General features: G+C 44.5%; 1 protein-coding gene across 1 annotated transcript in view; it reads left to right on the top strand.

Annotated features, from left to right (window-relative positions):
• Positions 1-18,673, top strand: part of FOXK1 (forkhead box K1) — a 49,042-nt gene extending 30,369 nt beyond the window's left edge. The window contains exons 3-9 of the mRNA XM_027683564.1: positions 6,280-6,436; positions 7,702-7,848; positions 9,582-9,775; positions 10,912-11,078; positions 11,768-12,049; positions 14,240-14,464; positions 16,742-18,673. Coding sequence (XP_027539365.1) covers positions 6,280-6,436; positions 7,702-7,848; positions 9,582-9,775; positions 10,912-11,078; positions 11,768-12,049; positions 14,240-14,464; positions 16,742-16,962 — 1,393 coding nt within the window. The 3' untranslated portion in view covers positions 16,963-18,673. The remainder of the gene's footprint in view (positions 1-6,279; positions 6,437-7,701; positions 7,849-9,581; positions 9,776-10,911; positions 11,079-11,767; positions 12,050-14,239; positions 14,465-16,741) is intronic.
• The last annotated feature ends 1,402 nt before the right edge of the window (positions 18,674-20,075 follow it).

The raw sequence follows: 20,075 nt of genomic DNA, 5'->3' as shown, positions 1-20,075 counted from the left end.
AACAGGCTCTAGGATAGCCATGTACCACTGCTTCAGAACACCTGGGATTTGATCTGAGTTTGCACATTGGCTCTAAAGGTGTGCAGTGGGACTCTGAATGAACCCTGACTTGAGTGGATGCATTCAGTCACTGGAACGGGATGCATAAGTATTGCCTGCTCCGTTTCATTCAGGCTTTCCTTCTTCCCATTGAACTGAAACGCCGCCGAAGAGCTCCAAGGCACGTTTTTTGCAGGCTCTTTTGCATTGTCTCAGTTATACATTACTTCCTGCATTCAGGCAGAATATGCAGCTCAGGCAGCTCCCACAGTTGGACAGACCGGTGATTATTTTTAATCACCCGAGTCTCCAAACCACGAGCCAAGGAGCATGATGCATATACATCATGTAAGAGAAGCACCAGTCTGTGCTGGGCTTTGGAGCTCTACTCATGTTTGTTCCAGATAATGGACCATGTGCTGGAGGAGATGTGCCAAGCCATGTGTTGGAGGAGAGGTTGCAGATGTCACCAGCTACAGGAGCACTTCCTCTTCCCCAGTCAGTATAAAATTTTAGTTCACTGAATCCACGAGTGGAGTGAGGTCACTTCCTTTCAGAGAGGGGAACCACTGGAGCACTGACAAGTAATAAAAATTTGAACTTTTGTGGATAGCTCACTTTCATTGTGGCTTGTTCGACAGCTTTGTTTCTCTTCAGCGTTAAGCAGGCAGGGTAGCTCTCAGATTTCTCCTTTCACATCAAAATCCAGCTTGGTTTGGCAGTCTCACCACTTGTGATTATTTCTGAAACCTGTCTGAAACAGGCAACGTGCAAGGACTTGCCTTTCTTTGAGTTATGATTTTGGGGCTAGGCCGGGGAAGGCGAGAGCAGCGGAGGATTCTCACCCATTCCTGCTGATTGGTGTATCGTGGAAAGGCTTGTTTCGCAAGTCCAAGGGCTGTACTTTGACCTGATTCTTGCTTATTGCACGTAAAAAGTGTCCCTGTGTCTTCATGTCCCTTTTTTGCGGACTCGTGAAGTGGAATATTGGGGTAGTCTGAGGTTTGTGGCATTTCTCTAACCAGAGTCCTTGAGCAGAGGGCAACACACCTCTGATTTGCATTTGAGGAAGAGACTGGGGAGGATTTTAAGAAATGGTGATTCTTCCTTTTTACTCAATGGGGGCTTAAAAAATGCCTATCCAGACAGGAATCTCTATATTGGCAGTGTTGCCAAGGCTGTAACTCTTATCTCTGCTGTGTCTCTGCCTGCTTCACAAACGTGCACTCAAGCATTTCTCAAAGGCACTGCCGTGTGCATCTCACATCCTAAACCACCAAGCTGGACATGGTTTTGTTCTTTAGTGATGCAGATTCCAAGTCTGGTGAACAGTTTTATATGGGATTCCAGGTAATCTTTCCTCTTTGCCACAGGTACTTTTTCCATACACCTGGCTTAAATTAAGCCTCTGTAGCTTGATCCCTGCAGATACCTTTCCTGTAGAAAAGAATGAAATTGAGTAACAGGGCAACTCTCCTGCATTCTAGTACTGCCTCTCCTTCTGGGGAAATTGGCACTGAAGTTTGGGAGTGTTTCAGTTTCCGGATTGTTCACAGACTTGTAATATGACCATAAATAAATCATTTAAGCACTTGTTGCTTCATTTTTATTTTTATTACCCCCAGTCTGTAAAATGTGCATAGTATTGAGAGAGTGTGGAGATTTTTACATGGGAATATCAGTGTGCTCAGGGAACAGACCCCTGTAGCTCAGTATTCTGCCTCTGACATGGATATCTTGGGGGTCATATAAGAACATAGAAAACAGAATAATGCTGACTTAGGTGCAGTTTGCCTCCATTTTCTTGGAGCAGGGACTGCCTTGGAGCAGGGACTTCCTGACCATCTGTCTTAGAAAGCCCCTGATGGCTTCCCTGTTTTCCTCCTTTCCCCAAGAATTTGTATACTGGCTTTTTCTATTCACGTAGACTTTTATCATCAGCCCTGCCTTACAGCATGTCGTTCCACAGTGCAGCTACAGACATAGAAGCACTTTCTTTTGTTTTGGAAGTGCTGCTTAGTTTCATTTTGTACTCACCCGCTCTTCTGTTGCAAGAGGCCAGAAGCTGAACACCTCCCCTTGGCTTTGTTTTTATAGGCTCTGTCACCTTGCATCTCAGCTTCTGTCTTAAATTATTTTTTTCTGTATGAAATCCATTTCATATCTCTGATCATTGTAGTTATCCCTCTCAATACCTTCTCTGGATCTGCTCTATTCTTTTTTTTTGATATGAGAGTAGACAAGCAAAACACAGTGTCCTGCTGTGAATGTACCATGCAAACGGTGGTACATCCTATTTTTGCAGGTGATTCTTTACTTGAAGCAAACTGATTTTGGACATTCCAGCAGAAATGCAGCACACTGTACACACTCTCCAGGAGCTGGTGCTTAGTTAATTGTTGCTAGCAAATGCTGTGAACTTACAGGCTGGGTTCTTGTTGGCAGGAGTTGAAAGTAAGTTATGGTGCCACAAAGATTTAGAGCATTTGAGCCCTGTGTTTGAGAGGCCGTCTGCTGGTTACAGGGGTGAATGTACTGCAGACACTGCCTTCAGCCCTCATCTCTCTGGCCTTCCTGCTGAAGAAGGGTTAAGTATGAAATGGAAAACATGCAGCAGAGGACCGGTGTGATTCAGCACGTGGTCGCAGTCTCATTCTGAAGCTGAGTCTCAGCGCGGTATTTAGGGAAGTGTGGCTCAGTGGCTGCCTGCAGTCAGTGTTTCAGGTTCAGATGCTGAATCCTTCAGTGAGTATCAAAGATTTCTGACACTTGGGGCATTAACCATGGCACCAAGGGATTAAGACTGTGAGTAACTGCAACTGGTTTACTTACATGCCCTGTGTGTCTTTCAGTGGTATAAAACACTTGTTTCCTCTCTAAAACGTTCTCTTCCATAACAGACAAGCTTAACCCGAATTAGCTTGGATTGCTGTAAGCTAAGATTGCCAACATGGACAGTAAGCATGGATCACAGCAGTGAGTCAGGATGTCAGAGCAGGGTGAAATTGCAGACCTGGCTGTGCTTTTCTCAGTAAAAGGTTATAGTATCAACATGGATCAAGTTATGGCTGAGTATTGATGCAGTATTAATATCCAACAAATCATAATCACTGTCCTCCCACTTGATTTTTGTTTTATAGCACAAGCAGGTGTTTGTAGGGAAAGCTCTTTGTTTCATAATATTTTTAAAGGGGGTGTGAGTGCATGCAAGCATCCCCAGCCAGTCCCCGGCTCTGGGTGGTGAGGAGAATTCCAGGAACTCCAGGAAATTGATGTCACTGCATTGTGTTTGCTTGTTTTCTTTTGACTGCACCAATGTTTAATTTTAACTTAACCCTCAAAGGGGTATTTTTAGTAAAGCTGTTTCTTCACTCCTGTCCCATGTTGGGAGGGCAACAGATTGTGTCTGCTTGTTTTTTCCAGTAGTCAGCTCTTTCTGCCTTCCGTCTGAAGAGCTCTCTGATGATTGACTGAGAGCTTGAGCACTCAGCAGCATGTCCTGTCTGTGCATGGAGTGGCTGAAAGTTGGTGTTTTTTGTGTCCCTGTGTCTCTTGATTTGATCATTGATCCAGGCTGAAAGGAAGCAAATCTACCTGGACGAAAGGACTCCATTCTGTTAAAAGATTAATACATCTTCCAGATCTTTGGCTACTGCTGTGGCTGTCCTAAGGGGTTTTTTTGTTTGCTTGTTTTTTAAGCCAGAGATCATACTTAAAATTCATCAGCCCCAGAAACCAGAGTTTGAATAGCAAAAACTGAACTTGCTCTGCTGATCTCGAAGAAAGGAATAAATTCTTGTATCTAGTTTTGTTTATTTATTAATTAAAAATAAAAAAGGAAAAGGCAAGAAATACAACTCTGTGCAGAGCACAGATTTAGTGGAGAACTTCCATATCTTTGTCCTGAGTTTTGGCTGCTGTTTCTGTGGTTTGATGTTTGTGTATTTCTGCAGCCAAAGAACAAAATCAGAAAACTCTTGTTTCATCCTATTCCATTCCCAGTCTGTGTGTTACAATAATTGCTTGGGTGCCAAACGCAGAGATAAAAAGAATTGCTGTGTTTTTGGTTTGTCATTGTTTCATGTATGAAAATGGCTTTCATTTGTAATTATCTACACATTATAAGAAGTGTGTATGTGGAGAAGCTATTGAAAAATGACAGCGGAATAATTAAATTCACACCAGCTCCTCATGTGAATACGAAGACATCAAGAGTGTCTTCTGTGGTTTAGCTTGGAGTAGCAAACTTTGATTCATTTTCCTGCACAAACAGGTCTCTGCTCTTTGAAAGGCTGAGTAAGAAATGCCTTTATCTCTGGCAAAGGGAGATCTATAAGTATGGGCTCATCAACGTTATATGCCTTGCACCTCCTGAAAGCTTTACCTCCTGCTGCACTCCTGAACAGCATCACCCAGTAATGCCAAGGGCTGTTGGTGGGCACTGAAAGGGTTACCTGGTGCTGTGCAGCACTTTGCAAGGCTTGTTGATGGGAGAGGGGTGAGCTTGGGTTCCCTATTGCAAGGGTTTGTTGTGCCTGGATATTTCTGTTGCCTGTTCTCTCTCCCCTGGCCCCCCCCATCCTGTAATTCACTTTTAAAAGAAACCAGTTTGGGTTATGCTGAGCTCAGCACTGCAGCCATTTGCAGAGACACCACAAGGAGAAGCAGCACTTTTCAGTTTACAGGCTGGACTGTGGTAGGAAACAGTCATTCCTTACACTCACAAATTGCTTATGCACCCAAGGTATTGCCCACTGAGCAAACAAGGGTTGTCTCACTGCTTCCTCTCCATCCCCATGTGTACATGTGTGTGGGGGGAAGTCAGTCACCTTTTTGAGGGAGGAACCATGTTCTGTGGTTTTTTGTGCAGCATTTAGCCCAGTGCTCTGATGGGTGTCAGTGACTGTATTTGTTTGTCACTTATTGGGCATTTCGCTGGTAAGAGGATTGTTTATGCCAGTTTTACTGAATTCTAGTTCCCAGCTGTGGGCTTCAATTTGCATCTTTTCATACAATTTGGACTGCTTGTTTTGCTGTGTAAATCTTCTGTGTATTGGTTTACTTTCTTGTTTACTGTTTCTCTGCACCTAGAACATATGTAATCCTGGGATTTGGCTGAGCATCCTGCTCTTCTGGCTTTGCACCCCTCAATTCTGGACAGCACAGGACAGGGGAGAGACAGAAAAAGGGAATTTCAGTTTTCCAAACTCATCTATCTTCTCCCATCCTTCAAGGCCAGGTTGGATAGGGCTTGGAGCAGCCTGATCCAGTGGAAGGCATCCCTGCCAGTGGTAGGGGGATTGGAACAAGATGATATTTAAGGTCCCTTCCAACCCAAACCATTCTGTGATTCTGTGGTCCTTCCAACCCCACAAATCAAGGATGGGTGATCTCTAGACAAGCCTTTCTAATTAGTTCTCGCCTTGTAGCCCTCATTTCTGTGTGCCTGAGTAGTGTTGCAATTTACAGCCCCCTTTTATGTGTTTGTAGCGTTTTTATCAGCTCTTTCGTGCCTGTCCTGCTCCGTCGCTGTTCCTGTAATGCCATCTTGTGGTGGCCCCGCGATGCCAAATGTGTCTTTTCTAGCCAAAACTGAGCTGCCTCTGTGTGTGTGCAGTGATTGAAGCTCCCCTTTGTCAGCTGCATGAGTGTGCTGGTGGATCAAGGAAATCCCCATCTCCAGCTGTGTGGTATCAGGGTGGGATCTTCTGAAGCTCAGGTGTTGTGTTAGACAGGAACCTTTGTGGCAGATACCTGCTCTGGGTGCTTTAGTCTGATCCTGTAGAAGAACATAGCTACTGTCTGTTAGAGGGATTGATTAAATATTACCTGTGTAATCAGGAAAGTGGTGTGTTGTTCATTCACAAGTCATAATAACAAGCTATTCGTTTAGTTAAGGATTTATCCCTGATACACTCTGTTATTTGAGGTCCTGCATTGTTTTGAGTGCTTGTCTGAACACAGAGGAGTTGTTTAATGCTTTGAAACACTGCTCTCTTGTGATTGCAGGAAGTGTGTGTGGTGGGGAGTGTCAGGATTTTGTAGAAATTCCAGTTTTATCTCTAATGCTTTTTTTTCTCAACCTGTTTGGGCTTTGAATAACCCACAGGGGCAAAAGTACGTCCATTGCATCTGCTTCCCCGTGACCTGAGAGCTTTAACGTACCTTGGAGAGTAACTACTGTGTGCCTTGTTAATAAATGAAGTAACAAATAACTGTATTTTCTTTTTGCCTCTCCAGTGTTCCCAACTCTTGCCCGGCCAGTCCACGTGGTGCTGGATCCTCAGGATATCGTTTTGTCCACAACATTACCTCGGATCTGCAGCTGGCAGCAGAGTATGCGGCAAAAGCAGCCTCAGAGCAGCAGGCAGATGCATCTGGCGGGGACAGCCCAAAGGTTCACAGAGACATTACTTACCCAGCAGTGCTCCTTGGGAGGCTTAAAAAAACCTGGTGCTTTATGGCTAGTCCTGGTTGTAGTTAAAAGAGGTCTAAGAATACCCTGGCCATAAGGGTGCTGTGTGCAGTATCCTCCAGGGGTTCGAGACCTTGCCTTCAAACCAGCATCTTGTTAGTGGTAGCTGATGAATCTACTTGCTTAGCTGCCAGAAATGTATTCAAATAATCCATTAAAATGATTAAGCAATAAGATTTTTTTTTTGCTTATTTGATAAATCAAGAACCCATAAGGAAGAGGTACAATAAAATTAAAAGTCTTGTTTTCTCCTTTTAATTAATGGTACTTTGCAAAACACAGTTGGAGAAAGCAGAAGCAGGGGAAGAAACCAGATCCTGGCCATGAGAAGTCTGTAGTCAGACTTTAAAACAAACATGAAGGCCTGTCAAGCAGGCATTAAATGAGGAGAGTGGCAAGTGGAATTTAGATTAAAAAATAACTTAGTTAGAATGATAAAATTTAATTTTGGTGAGCTGATCTTCAGATCAAAGTTAAAGGTCTGGATTCAAAACCACCTGATTTGGGGTTGGGTGGAGGAGCACGGTACTAGATGGCTTTTTTTGTAGACTTAATTCTCCCTTGAGACAAGAAGGGTTGTTTTTGATGGAGTAATATGACGAGTTGGGAATATGAGATCTGGCAAACAAATTAAAGTACCTAGAATGAAACAAATCCTGCTGGAGAAGGGAAGGGACGGGATCAGGTTTCATGTTGGTCTCGTTGCTGGGAGGAGGGCTGATAGCACACTACATGAAACCTTTCTAAGGAAGTATAGCTGTAGCTGGGCAGATTTGAATGCTCTAGTTTCATGAACAAGAAAGCAAGGAATGTATCCTACACCCTCTAACTCTTGATTCCAATTGCTTCTCCTGACCCTGTTCCTTGTGCTGATGTAAGCACATGTGGGAAATTCAGTGGGGAATTGAATGAGATTGAAGTTAGCTTTTTAGTGTGTGTTTGTTGGGAAGAGGGAAGGAGATACTTTTATCTGGCTCAGCCCTATAGTTCTGTTTGCACACAAATGCTTGTGCTAAATTGGGTGGTGATAGTATAAAACAGGAGTGAAATGGGAGAGGGTGATGCTCTCTTGGCTGCCCCTGCTGCTCTCTTAGCATCTGTGCTTTTTCAGTTTGGGTTGTGGTACACTGTAGTGTAAGTATTCTTTGTTAGTGACTAAATTTCTGTTTGGTTTTTTTTTTCCTTAGGATGAGTCCAAGCCACCCTATTCTTATGCTCAGCTAATTGTGCAGGCTATATCTTCAGCACAGGACAGGCAATTAACACTAAGTGGGATCTATGCCCACATTACCAAGCATTATCCATATTACAGGACTGCTGACAAAGGCTGGCAGGTGAGTTCTTGACACTGACAAGCTTTTAAACTACTTTGACAGGGCTTATCTGCTTTGAAATGCATTTATTAAAGATTTGGGGCACTGGGAATAGAGCTGCTTTGACTGTTCCCAGAGTGAATTTGTTTAACACAAGCTGACTAGTTTGTTTGTGGATGATTAGTTTTTTTGGAATACTTTGTAGGGCAATGTAGTGTGTTTCTCTTTTAATGCTGTAGTCATGTAGCTTTAATTCTTGTTTGTATTTTATTTTCCTACATCCTTGTTATCAGTCACTGCTCTGCCCAGATACTTGCTTAATCCTTCACCTCATCTTTGTTTGGCATGATCTGTCCAAGCAGAGGATATCCAGCCTAAAACTGAGGTTCCAGTTTTTAATCACAGTACCTTAAAACGTTACAGATGTTTTGTTTTCCGAGTGTATCAACTGCATTGCCTAAATCACAGTTTGCAAGTCTTGAATCTGAGTGAGAACTTGGGAAACTGAGAGTCTGTGCACTCCTTGTGGTATTAAAGGAAATCTGACCAGCTTCATGGGAGAGTTTGAATATAGTTAACACATGCTAAATCAGGGTTCAGTGTTCACTTCAGGGCTGCTTTCAAAGTTCCAGGAACCTCAGCTCCACCTGCTTTCAGACTTTTTCTTGGCATCACACTTCTCAAATGGGTGTTGTCATTTGAATATAACACACCGATGCAGCTGGAAAGGCTCTTGCAGCTGCTGATTTCATTGTGTTCTACTGGCAGGAGCAGAGCTGCTTGGTGCACTTTGAGTACAGTTGGAATAAATACATTTCTGCCTCCCTGGCTTTTCCCTGCAGTTCTAATTAATTGTGGAATTCACTTCCTGCCCTAACCTGCTCGGCAGAGTTGTGCTTTGCAAACCAGTTGCTGCCTCCTGCTTCAGAGAGCTGCATCTCAGTGGAGGGTGAAGTTGCCGTTTTCCCTCCCCTCCAGTGGCATTGAAAAGCTTTACTTGTGAAGAGATTGTCTAAACCTGCTACAAAAGCTCTTGTTTTGTTTTGAAAGTGGAAGAGGGATGAGTTTGTGCACACCTGGGTTTGCTGAGCCCCTCCCCAAGCCCAAAAGCCAGCGCTACACCCAGTAAGAGGTGGGTTGTTCCAATGGAAAGGATAAATAGTCTTGTCAGCATCTAGAGAGCTGCACAGTGCTAGCCTAGTGCCACACAGGTAATGGATTCCTCTCAGAGCCAGCTGTCTAAGAGCATGTTGGCTGGCTTACATTATGATTACTGTGAGATGCAGTGTCCTTTAGGGCATGTTTGGGCACCCCAGTAATCATTTGGCAGGTGAGCAGTTAGCACAGGCTCGGGCAGTTCTTTCCGCTTGCCTAGAATAAAGCCTGTCTTTTGAGAGAGTTCTGATGTGGTTTACAGCGATTTCCCCCTGCCTCAGCAAAGGCTCTGCTTTCCTTGCTTTCCACAGAGAAGTCACTGCACTGCCTGGCTCCAGATGTATTTAAGTGGTGGTTAGTACCAAGCAATCCCAGCTTTCAGGCTCGTTAGTAGGAACTCTTAATGCTTTTCCCCAGGTTTTCTCTTGCACTTCTCCAGTGACTTCAGAACTGTGTGAGTTGAGTGACTTGTTTCTGTCCTCAACACTGATTCTGGCAGTGTGAGTTTTATTTTTCCGAGCTGTGTGGTGAAACTCATTTGTCTTTGTTACGTGCTTTCTCATGGCAAAATAATCACCTCATTCCTCTGCTTCCTGCAGAATTCCATTCGGCACAACCTCTCCTTGAACCGTTACTTTATTAAAGTCCCACGCTCCCAAGAGGAGCCTGGAAAGGGCTCCTTTTGGCGAATTGACCCTGCCTCTGAAGCCAAACTAGTAGAACAAGCATTTAGAAAACGAAGGCAAAGAGGAGTGTCCTGCTTCCGAACACCTTTTGGGCCTCTCTCCTCCAGGTAATTTCAATTTCCTCTAATCTCTGTGCCAGACTCATTATAAAGAAAACAAACTAAAACTTCTCCTGAAGTACAGTGAGTAAAGTTCACTTCTGTTTATAGTTTGAGAGGTGATACAGTCTTGAGGCATAATCTGAAAATGATTCTGACTTCTTAAGTGTTTAACAAAAAAAAAAGCAGAACCAAACTGCAAAAATGCATTAAATAATATATCTGTTTTGGCATCATTTCAAAGCAGTTATCACTGGGGTAAGTGTTTTCAGATGCCAGTCTCTGATTTCAGGAAAGCTGTGTTTAGATGTGGATTATATCATAGTGGGAATAACTTCTGTGGTATTTAAAACACTCTCCTGTAGTGAAGATCAGGTTGATCGTGGTTGTCAGCAGTGAAGCAACAACAGGGGTTCTGTGTAGCTGCTCCAGTCAGCTCCTCTGCCTTGTGCAATGACAGCTTCTCTGAGCCCTGTAGCTGTGAGGATGAGACTTGCAATTCAGCACTAGCTGGAGCAGTTTCATGTAACATTCCTCCCACACCTCCTCTTTTCTGTCTGTTTAAAATAGGGGGTAGGCAGGAGGAGTTTAGAAAAGAGCTCTTCAGCTTTTCTATTTGGTTTGTCATTAGAGAAATGTACAATTCCTCAATTGGCTGTGTGGTACCAGAGGTGGGAACCAAGTAGTTGGGGAGGGTGGCAATGGGGCGAAGGGGAGCAGTGGCTCTGAAAGCATATGCAGGGCCAGTCACTTGCCTCTATGTTGCATCTTTCTTTCTCTTCCTCTCCCTGTCACTCTCAAACACTGACCAAGGTGCTTTGAGAACGATCTGAAGTTATAAAACTGATCTGAACATGAATCACTTAAAGCTTCTGTCAGCAGCAGGTCTTATAATGAAATGTTAAGCATACTCTGAAGGGCCCAGTTTCCTTCAACAAGGAATAATATGACAGTATTTGGTGCTAGAGCATTTGTGAGGTTGCTGTGTACCTTTTAACTCTTTCCAGCTAGACTGCAGTGGGTAGTATGGGAGAAAGGCTGTCCTTCTGCTAGAGGATCCTGTATTGGAGAAAACTCTTGGTCTCTGCTGCTGTCTTGTGGTCAAAATGCATCTACACTTGCCAACACTACGTTTTGTGTTTCAGGAGTGCTCCTGCCTCCCCTACTCACCCTGGCCTGCTGTCCCCTCACTCTAGTGGCCTACAGACTCCAGAGTGCCTGTCACGGGAGGGCTCACCCATTCCACATGATCACGACTTTGGGTCAAAGTTAGCCTCAGTTCCGGAATATCGGTATTCCCAGAGTGCACCTGGTGAGTAGCTCTTGTTCCACAGAGGGTGATTGTTCAGTAGCACCATGTGCCATGCTGAGGACACAGCAGGAAGGCTTCTGCAGTGTGTTACAGGAGGATCTAGGGGTGTCTCTTTTCACTTCATTGAGAGACTGATGATACATGTGCAACTTCAGACCATTTTTCTTACTAGTCTCTGGATGAGGGGGCAGGAGGTGGAATGTGTGGAAACACCTCAGCTAACCTTGAACTAGGTGGCTGTAAAGACCTGACAGCAGAGTAGCTGTGGCAGTCCAGAGCTCACTGTCACTAATTTAACAGCCTCTGGATAAGATCAGCTTGGCTACATAGAGCTCTGGTGCTGTGGCCAGGGCCTGGTAAATACCCGTTTGTCAGCTGTGCTGTAATTGGCCTGGAGTGTAGGGTGAAGTTGGAAGGCAAAGCTCATGAAGTAAAGTTTCTTTGGGGAGGATGTGTTATATTTATTGTGATTTTTGTTCACAGAAATGTGGTCAGATGACAAGTAAGGTTTTTGTACATTAGGAAAAAGAAGTTTGAGGGTGGTATTTTTTGAAGTCTTGATGTTTTTTTTCTATCTCCATTCCTGCCAATACTGAAGGATTGAGTATTGCAGACTAGAAGTGCATAGATTAAATGGATGAAGGTCTTTTTGCCTTTCTTGTTATCGTGTGCTTCTCTCTTCTGTTCAGGGTCTCCAGTGAGTGCCCAGCCAGTGATTATGGCTGTTCCTCCCCGACCATCTACCCTGGTGGCAAAGCCAGTGGCGTACATGCCAGCATCAATAGTGACTTCTCAGCAGCCTTCCTGTCACGCAATTCACGTAGTTCAACAAGCTCCCACTGTTACCATGGTCCGAGTTGTGACTTCCTCTGCAAACTCCGCAAACGGATACATCCTCACAAACCAGGGCACAGCAGGAGGAGCTCACGAAGCTGCAGGAGCAGTGTTGGACTTAGCTGGTGACCATCGAGGTAGCTTTTCACCTCCCTTGCTACTTTGCTTATGAGTCTTGAGCAGGCTTGGAAGGGGGAGAGTGGTTGAACAGTTCCACTCACTGGGCACTTAGCCCTTAAAAAAAGATGTTTCTCCAGGTATAACATAAACCAAATGAGAGCTCGTCCATTTGTTCTCTCCACCAGAGAGCAAGACAACTGTGCTCCCTTGTCTCCTGTGGGGAACAACACTAACAGACTTTGGAGCCTGAAAAAACATGCTCTGCTTAAAATTTGTTTATTATTGTAGAATCATAGAACGATTTGGTTTAGAAGGTACCATAAATATCATCTCATTCCAACCCCCTGCCATGGGCAGGGACACCTCCCACTAGGCCAGGTTGCTCAGAGCTCCATCCAGCCTGGACTTGGACAATCTCAGGGATGGGGCAGCCACAGCTTCTCTAGACAACCTGTGCCAGGGCCTCCTCACCCTCTCAGGGAAGAATTTCTTCCTAATATCTAATCTAAACCTGCTCTTTTTCAGTTTGAAGCCATTCTCCTTTGACCTGTCACTATGTGCTCTTGTAATTATCCCCAATATTGATATTATGCCTGTATATTGATCAGCTGGACGTGCTGTGGAAGTGTGTGTTTTCCAGCCAAAAGAGATGGCCTGGGAAAGGCTGAAACTCTGCTTCAGGATAGCCTTGTAAATGAATGATTGAGCCCTTCTTTTCCAAAGACCTGGATTCCTAGAGGAAAGCATGTGCTTCTGGAAGTGCAGGCAGTGCCCCATTAAAGCAATCTTCAAAAACCAGTTACAACAAAGGCCTCTTTTGTTCCTAAGTTGGAAATTCCAGCCTGGGGGATTTAGTGAGTTAAATGCTCCGTTGCTGTGATCTAGACAACACCTTGTCTGCTCCCCATTTGGGAAGGTCTTAGTGCTACAAGGTAGATGTGTGTTGTACCATGAACAAGGCTGGTTTCTCTGACTGCTTTCATGTGGGCAGTGGGAGAATTTCCCCATTGAAGGAAAAAAATGACAAAGAGCTTCCCCTACTGGACTACCAGGACCATTGGCATTTTTAGTTCAGCACTGCTTATCTTGCAGGAGTTTCACTTACATTCTCTAGGAATTCCTGTCTGGATCCCATACATGTTCCTGAAGTGCTAACAGTTGCAGCTGCCTGTCACCTGCTCCCTTCTTTCATTCACTAGCTCTTGCTGTTGTTTGTTCTTTCCCTGCTTGTCCCACTGTTATTCCCACTTGTATCCTTTTCTGGTCTCCACCTTCCCTGAGTGCTGCATTTTCCTTCCTAATCTCTCTGCTTTTCTTGCCTTTTCTCTCGCACTTCCCATCAGCTTGCCTGCAGGTTTCAGCTCAGTGGTCGTGTCCCATCTAACTCAACTCGTGTTGTTAAAATGGGAGAGGTCTTTTCCTACAGGACTAAGAGGTTGTGCTTCTTGCCCTCTCTGCTTTGAGACCCATGGAGTCCCTGAAGAGAAGAATGGTTCTCCTCTGCTTTCCTGCATGCCCAGCAGGATGCTGTCCTGTATCTGTTACATACCTGCTGAATTGACCCCTTACTTTTCCTAGGAAGTGAGAAAAGTGGTTGAGTGCTCTCAAGCAGTTACCTCTGTCCAGGAACTCAGCCCTACTTTTTATTTTTTATTTTTACTCCCTCCTGGTTTCTTCGTATAATTCCATAGCAAAAGCTTGCAATTGTGGGAAGTCCTCCTTCTAAATCAACCTGCATTCAGGCCTGACAGCAAGCTGCTGCAGACTTTTGGCTCCAGGCATTGTTTAAGATCTTAGTGCCTTCTCCTGCTGTGTGGTATTGAAAGTCAGACCAGTTTGTTTGAAATTACATTGTAAGCTCTGAGCTTTGCAGAGACTGCTGTCCATATCACAGCTATAATGAGCCAATAAGGGAGGTGATGCCCTTTTAGAGCAATCAAGTTGATAGTCTTGATTTTTTTTTTAAGTTTTCCTTTTTTGCTGAGTGGCTTATGCTATAAGAAAAATGTTCTTAATATTGCTAGCTTAAATGTGCAGTAAAGAATATTTTAGTGTTTCCAAATACTCACCCCTGGCCTTCTGTGGTGCTGAGGTACTGTCACATCTGTAAGCCTGGGGTTTGTAGCGCTGCTAAGGTGTTAGTGAGAACAAAACCAGCTCCTGAGCCAGGGTGGGGAGTGATTGTCATCTCCTCTGCTCTCCAACAGGAATGGATGAAAAGCCAACGATCGCGTTTGCCGCGATCCCCACAGCCAGCCGTGTCATCCAGACCGTCACCAGTCAGATGGCACAGGGTGTCCCTGGGCAGACAGTCACGATCCTTCAGCAGGCAGCTCCAGTGGCCATCGGGCAGCACCAGCTCCCGGTGCGGGCGGTCACCCAGAACGGCAAACACGCCGTGCCCACCAACAGCATCGCCGGCAACGCCTACGGTAGGCTCTGCTCCCTTGGCTTTGGGGTGGGGCTGCTCCCTGCGCTCGGCAGGCAGCATGGAAAGCTGTAAGCCTTTTCTCTTTTTGATTAGTGTGTATCAAGTTATTCCATGTGTCCACTTCAGAGGTATTCCAGTTCTTCAACTTCTGCGGCTGTAAATGTCATTGATAGGTATCCTTGTGTCCACCTCTTCTCCCTTTCCTGGTGGAAAAGTCCTGCATTACTACTGAAAACCCAGTGTCCCTCCTTTGCCCTTGGCCATGCAGTTCTAACTGCTTAGACTCTCTGCATTTTGAGGGTTACTTGTTGAAAGTGTCAGTGATTCTTGTGGAGAGCCTGTTTTCATTTATTTTCTTCTGACCAGCAGCCTTTGCTTGCAGCATGCCAAATAATAAAATTTCCATGCTGCTCCTTAGATCTTGTGAAACTTGACTCCGTAGAGTACTAAGAAAATAAAATACTTTCCCATCTTAAGGTCTTAGAGCCTGAGAGAAATAAGATCTGTTTCACCAGGTGAATGAATGACTGTAGGATTTTTGTATACACAGGATGTGTCTAGTAATTTGTCAAGCCTGATTTTTTTTGAGTTCCATATGAGCCGTGTCTTAGCAGCCTCCTCATCTTGCTTGCACAGCACCTCAGGTTTTGTTCAGTTAGGGATGATAATATCCAGGTGTCTTACAGCCCTTTTCAGTGAGATGGCAAGCACCTCTGCTGCCCTAGGCTAGTGCTTCTGGGGAGTGTGAAATGAAGGGCACTGGTGGGATTTGGATGGCTTTCATGAAGGTAGGAATGTTTCTACAGAATTTTCTGCCATGTCTCTTCACAGTTATCACCTGGCTTGCACTTGAATTGCAAGGATCTTATTGGAGCAATGAAAAAATGGTGATGATAAGATTTTTATGCAAGTAGGATATTAAGATATTTATAGATCAGATAGGCTGAGCTTCTACTACCCAGCAGTAGGGTTTGTCTAATATAGAATCAGCCAGCTTTTTATTTAACATTTTTATGTTAAGATATTTTAATCTCACCAAAATTTTTCTAACTGTCGTCAAACTGGGAAGTATTCCAGCTGCATCTGAGTGTTTTTGGTAACTGGCAGTGAATTTTCTAGTTCACAAAACAAATCCTGAGTCTCTTGACTCTCCTCTGTACAAAGTTAACTTCTCTTCAGCTGCACGGTTTAGGTTCCCTGAGTCACTGAACTGTAATTGGTGACTGCCCTCATCCTTACCCTGTTTTTTTTCCCTTCATCCTCTTGATACTCTACAGCCTCCTTCCCATGCCTTGGTAGAAGTTGCTGGGCTTTGAGGGCCTTTGTTCTGCTTGCTTTGTTATTTATCCTAGAGCCCCTTTTTTGATGCATTTAGCAGTGAACACAGCACTAATGTTCTGTGATTCCATCCTTTGCAAATCAGTCTGGAGGGCAGAGGATGTTCTGTCTCCTGAGTCCCCTTTGGCTGCCTCTCCGATTGAAGCAGAGTCCAAAAACTGCATGTGTTTTGTTTTCCAAGCGGTGCTGTGTGCCAAAGCCAGTGTGTAAGCACATTCTCTGTCTGGAACTAGGAATTGTAGACATTTTTATGTAGGGTTGCTACTTAAACCGTCTTTTTTCTCACCATTTTTATTAATGGAAGAGTGAGATCTTGTGTTAGTACTGAAATACAAGACTGGAAGCCAGAAATTCCTATGTCCCGATCCCAGATCTGATGGGAACACGTGGTTGTGTAGGGTAATCTCTTTTCTGCCCCTTTTACAAATGAGATGGCAGTACACTTAACATTTGGATACTAATCTAGTTTCCCAACAGCCTGTCTGTTCTTCCTGTGTGAGCAGAGCTCAAGGGAGCCCCTAAACCTCCCAACTGAAGGCCCAGCACAAAGATGTTGTACCTTGCAAGGAGTTCTGACTGTAGGTGATCAGAGAACTACCTCTCAAAGAGGAGGTGTGCTGTGGTTTTTACCAGGACTTGATCCTCCCCTACTGCAGATGAATGCTTAGCTAGCAATGCCTTGTTTGACAGTGAATAGGAAGGAAATTCTCCTATGAACAGGGTTATTCCTGGTTTGGTAAACTTGCACAAAGCTGGGGTTGTGAATGGAGAGGGAGAGACAAGGCAAACAAGCCTTTCAAAATGGACTGAAAAACACTTGACCGTGTGCCAGCTGTCGCATTTGACCCGCGGCGTTTTGTTTTCTTGCTTTCTGGAATAGCAAACACTTGTGCTAGTTCATCACACTAAATCCCTTTCTCTCTCTTGCCCTCCTTCCCAGCTCTTACAAACCCACTGCAGCTCCTTGCAGCCCAGGCCAGCTCGTCCACTCCTGTTGTAGTCAGCCGGGTCTGCGAGACAGGGACCGAGGAGACGGCAGCAACCTCTTCCAGTGAACCTGAAGTGAAAAGACCCCGGATAGAAGAGCCCAGTGGAGCAGTCCCAGCCCAGACTGGAGTCATCACATCTGCAATGCCACAAGGACAGGCAACCAGTGAATGAAGAACCGGTGGGAGGAGCTGGAGTGATGCGGGGTGGGCATGGGATGGCAGGAATCCTAAAGCAGCTTTCACAGGAAACAAACCACAACTGTAACAGCTCAAAACATAGCTGATAAACAGCTCCTTTTAAAGTCAGATTTTTAAATGGGAGGACAACAGCTGTTAGAGTCACAAGGTGCCAAAAAGAATGGAAAACCCCTCCCAAGAACCCATATCTGGAACTCTGTTCTGTCTTTACCTATGGGATATTTTTTCCTTTTTTTTTTCCTTTTTTTTTTTTTAAAAAAGATTCAAAAAAAAATTACAGACAACTGATTGTATGACTGCTGGGATATTTTTAACTGTCTTTTCCCCTTTTGGCTCCAAGGGGATGGGATTTGCAGTTCAGCATCTAAAGGAATGTAATACAAATACAGTCTGCTCCCTGGAAAGAAAACTCCTCACGTTCTATGCCTTAATACCGCGCTTCTGAGAGCTTTGAACCATAGGACCATTTCAATAAGGTCACCTAAGGCAATCAAATGCTGAAAGATGGGTGCAGTATCTCACAACAACATTAAAGAAACATGGTACCAAGCTTAAAGAAAAAGGCAAATGATTCTGTTTTTTTAAAACAGAAAAATTCTGAATATGAATGCTTATTTATATGGGGATTCAGGAGGAAGAGTTACAGGGCTCAGCCACCTGGATTTCCAGATGGAATTTCTCTCCATTCTCTCTGAGGGAGAATAAGATGACAGAGGAACTGTATTAACTTGGTTCCTGTAAAGATATTAAAAACACAAAGGGGTTTGTACCTTCACCGATTTCTTACAATTATTCATCACTTGCTTTGGACAACAGCCAAAGTGATGCCTGAGGATCACACTGGGGAAGGGTGTCTCCACAGGTTCTGTGTGCATTTGATTGATCACATCTTGTGCTGGAGCTTTGGTTCACAACAGCACTGTAGGTGAAGGCATGGCCACTGTCTCTGTGAACTTGAAAAAACATTGGTTGGTCTTCTGCACTAAAAGCAGTCTCCTTCACCTCCCGTTGGTGGTGTGGTCCTCAGCTCCATGGCCGATGGTGAGGAAGCCAGGGCTGGGTAGGAGGCTCTCCTGCCCCTCTGCCATGGCAAACAGCAAAGCTCCTGTGTTACTCTTTGGAGAGGGAAGTTGAGGGCTGGGATGAGAGGTAGCAGAAGTCATACAGTGTTTCATACAAATTCTGTAACGGTGTAGAGACCAAGGCAAAAGACTTCCCTTTTATTTTATGGCAAAAGCCACTGGAGGTCTTAAACAATTTTTCCCAAAGGAATTTGGAGGATTCCTTTCATCGCTTGGCTCCCTCTCCCATCTCTCCTGCCTTGAGAACCTTCACCGGTAGGAGGAGGCTTTTACTCAAACAGTATTCCAGCCTCCTCATGTAGTACAAGGATGTCTTATCAGGAAAGCAGATTTGACTCACTTCAGCCATGTGGAACAGTGGGTGCATGTGATACCTTGTGACTGGCAAAGAAATCAACCCCTGCCTGTAGCCTCCAGCAAACCCCTTTGGTTTTATACCCATTTGCTGTCCTCTTGGCTAACATGTCTTCTGGCAGCACAGCAGAGATCTTTTAATTCAGCAAGTGTTACAGCTTTGGTAATGGCAAAAGAGACTTAAGAGGGGTGGGCTGTACCTCTGGTAGGTTATCCCCCATCTGTACTAATTTGTTGTCCAGTTGCTGTCCTGAGCAGTCTGACAGTGCTATCACAGAGCAGAGAGGCAAACCCACTGCAGGAAAACATTGCAAAAAGCTTTCCCCAGTGTGCAGTAAATGCTACTGTCAGCATGTCCCGTGGGGATTAGGGGGTAAGGCACAACCCATCAGTGTCTGCTGGAATCCAGGGAGGGGGAGGAAATCCATAAGGTAACAGCTGGCATCACTTGTTCCCTTCTAGGTTTCCTTTGTCTTTCCAAATCCTATTCAATAGCCAAATCCCACGGCTTGAATAAAACCCAGACATGTTTTATTCTCAAGTCCCTTGTTTGGTGAGAAATATTTCTAAAAGAAGGAAAGAATTTCTCGGTCTCGTGATTTGCGGTTACTTTCTGCGGATAGAGGCACATTAAATATTCAGGGCAGATCATTTATCTCAGCCTGGCTTTCAGAATTTAGGTGTGTGCCTTAAGTGACAAGTTGTTAGATTGGATTTTAGTACTTTAAAATGGTTTTGTGAAGGAGGATTGTTACAGATGACAAGGTAATTGAAGCAGGCTGGCCTCCAGCTGCCCCTTCTCTCTAGGTGTGGCATAGCGGAAAAGCACATGGATTAGCTCTGTTTTCTGTAGCCTTTCCAAAGCCAGAACTCAATAAAATGAACTTCAAGGAAGAATGCACAAGTGAGAGTGCAGCACAGTTTTATCTGTGATTAATCATTACTTTTGGGTGACTGCTGGTTTAGATACAGGCACGCCTCTGAAACAGCCCCGGGGCTCGGGAGCTTTCTGGAAACACAGGAGTCCTTGGGTTTCCAGAATGTTGTATGAGTCAGAGCAAGATGAAAAACCAACAGAATACTGTTCAGGATGTGTTGTTCAGCTGCCAAAGTTCTGCAGATTTTTCTTCGCTGCTGCTTTTCTCTGGGAGAGTCTAAATAATTAGGCCCTGAACTTCTGTAAACTAATCCAGCACTGTAGAAATACATCAGTTGAATTCAGTGTTTTCATCCACCAGCTGCTGCTTTATAGATACCTCTTGAAAGTCCATCCTCGGGTTGCATGTGCAGATTTGCCTCCTAAGTATTTAGAACAGAATAACACTTTCTTCCTTTTGTGGCTCACACTGCCTGCTGGTTCAAGTGAGAGTTGAGGATAAGCAAATATCTTTGTTCTGTTCCCCCTTTCTGCTTGACATGTCTGGAACTTGTCAGTTCATCCTGTCAGGGGGTTTTTGCTTTATCACTCTGCTGCATCCCCCTGCTACTGTAAGAAACAGCCATACCACATGCAGATAGTTTTGTAGGTTTTCCTAAACATTGCCTAATACTGGATAAAATAACCAGTTCCTGCTAAATCCTTTTGAGAGCAGTGGAAAAATGTGGTCCTCATCTGGAACATATGAGATGGAGACCTCTTGTTTCAGGCCTC

This window comes from Neopelma chrysocephalum, unplaced genomic scaffold, assembly GCF_003984885.1.
Source record: "Neopelma chrysocephalum unplaced genomic scaffold, ASM398488v2 Primary Assembly neopelma1_65, whole genome shotgun sequence".
Lineage (NCBI taxonomy): Eukaryota > Metazoa > Chordata > Aves > Passeriformes > Pipridae > Neopelma > Neopelma chrysocephalum.
The sequence above is the reverse complement of the archived record's forward strand: the minus strand, read 5'-3'. Positions and strand labels throughout refer to the sequence as shown.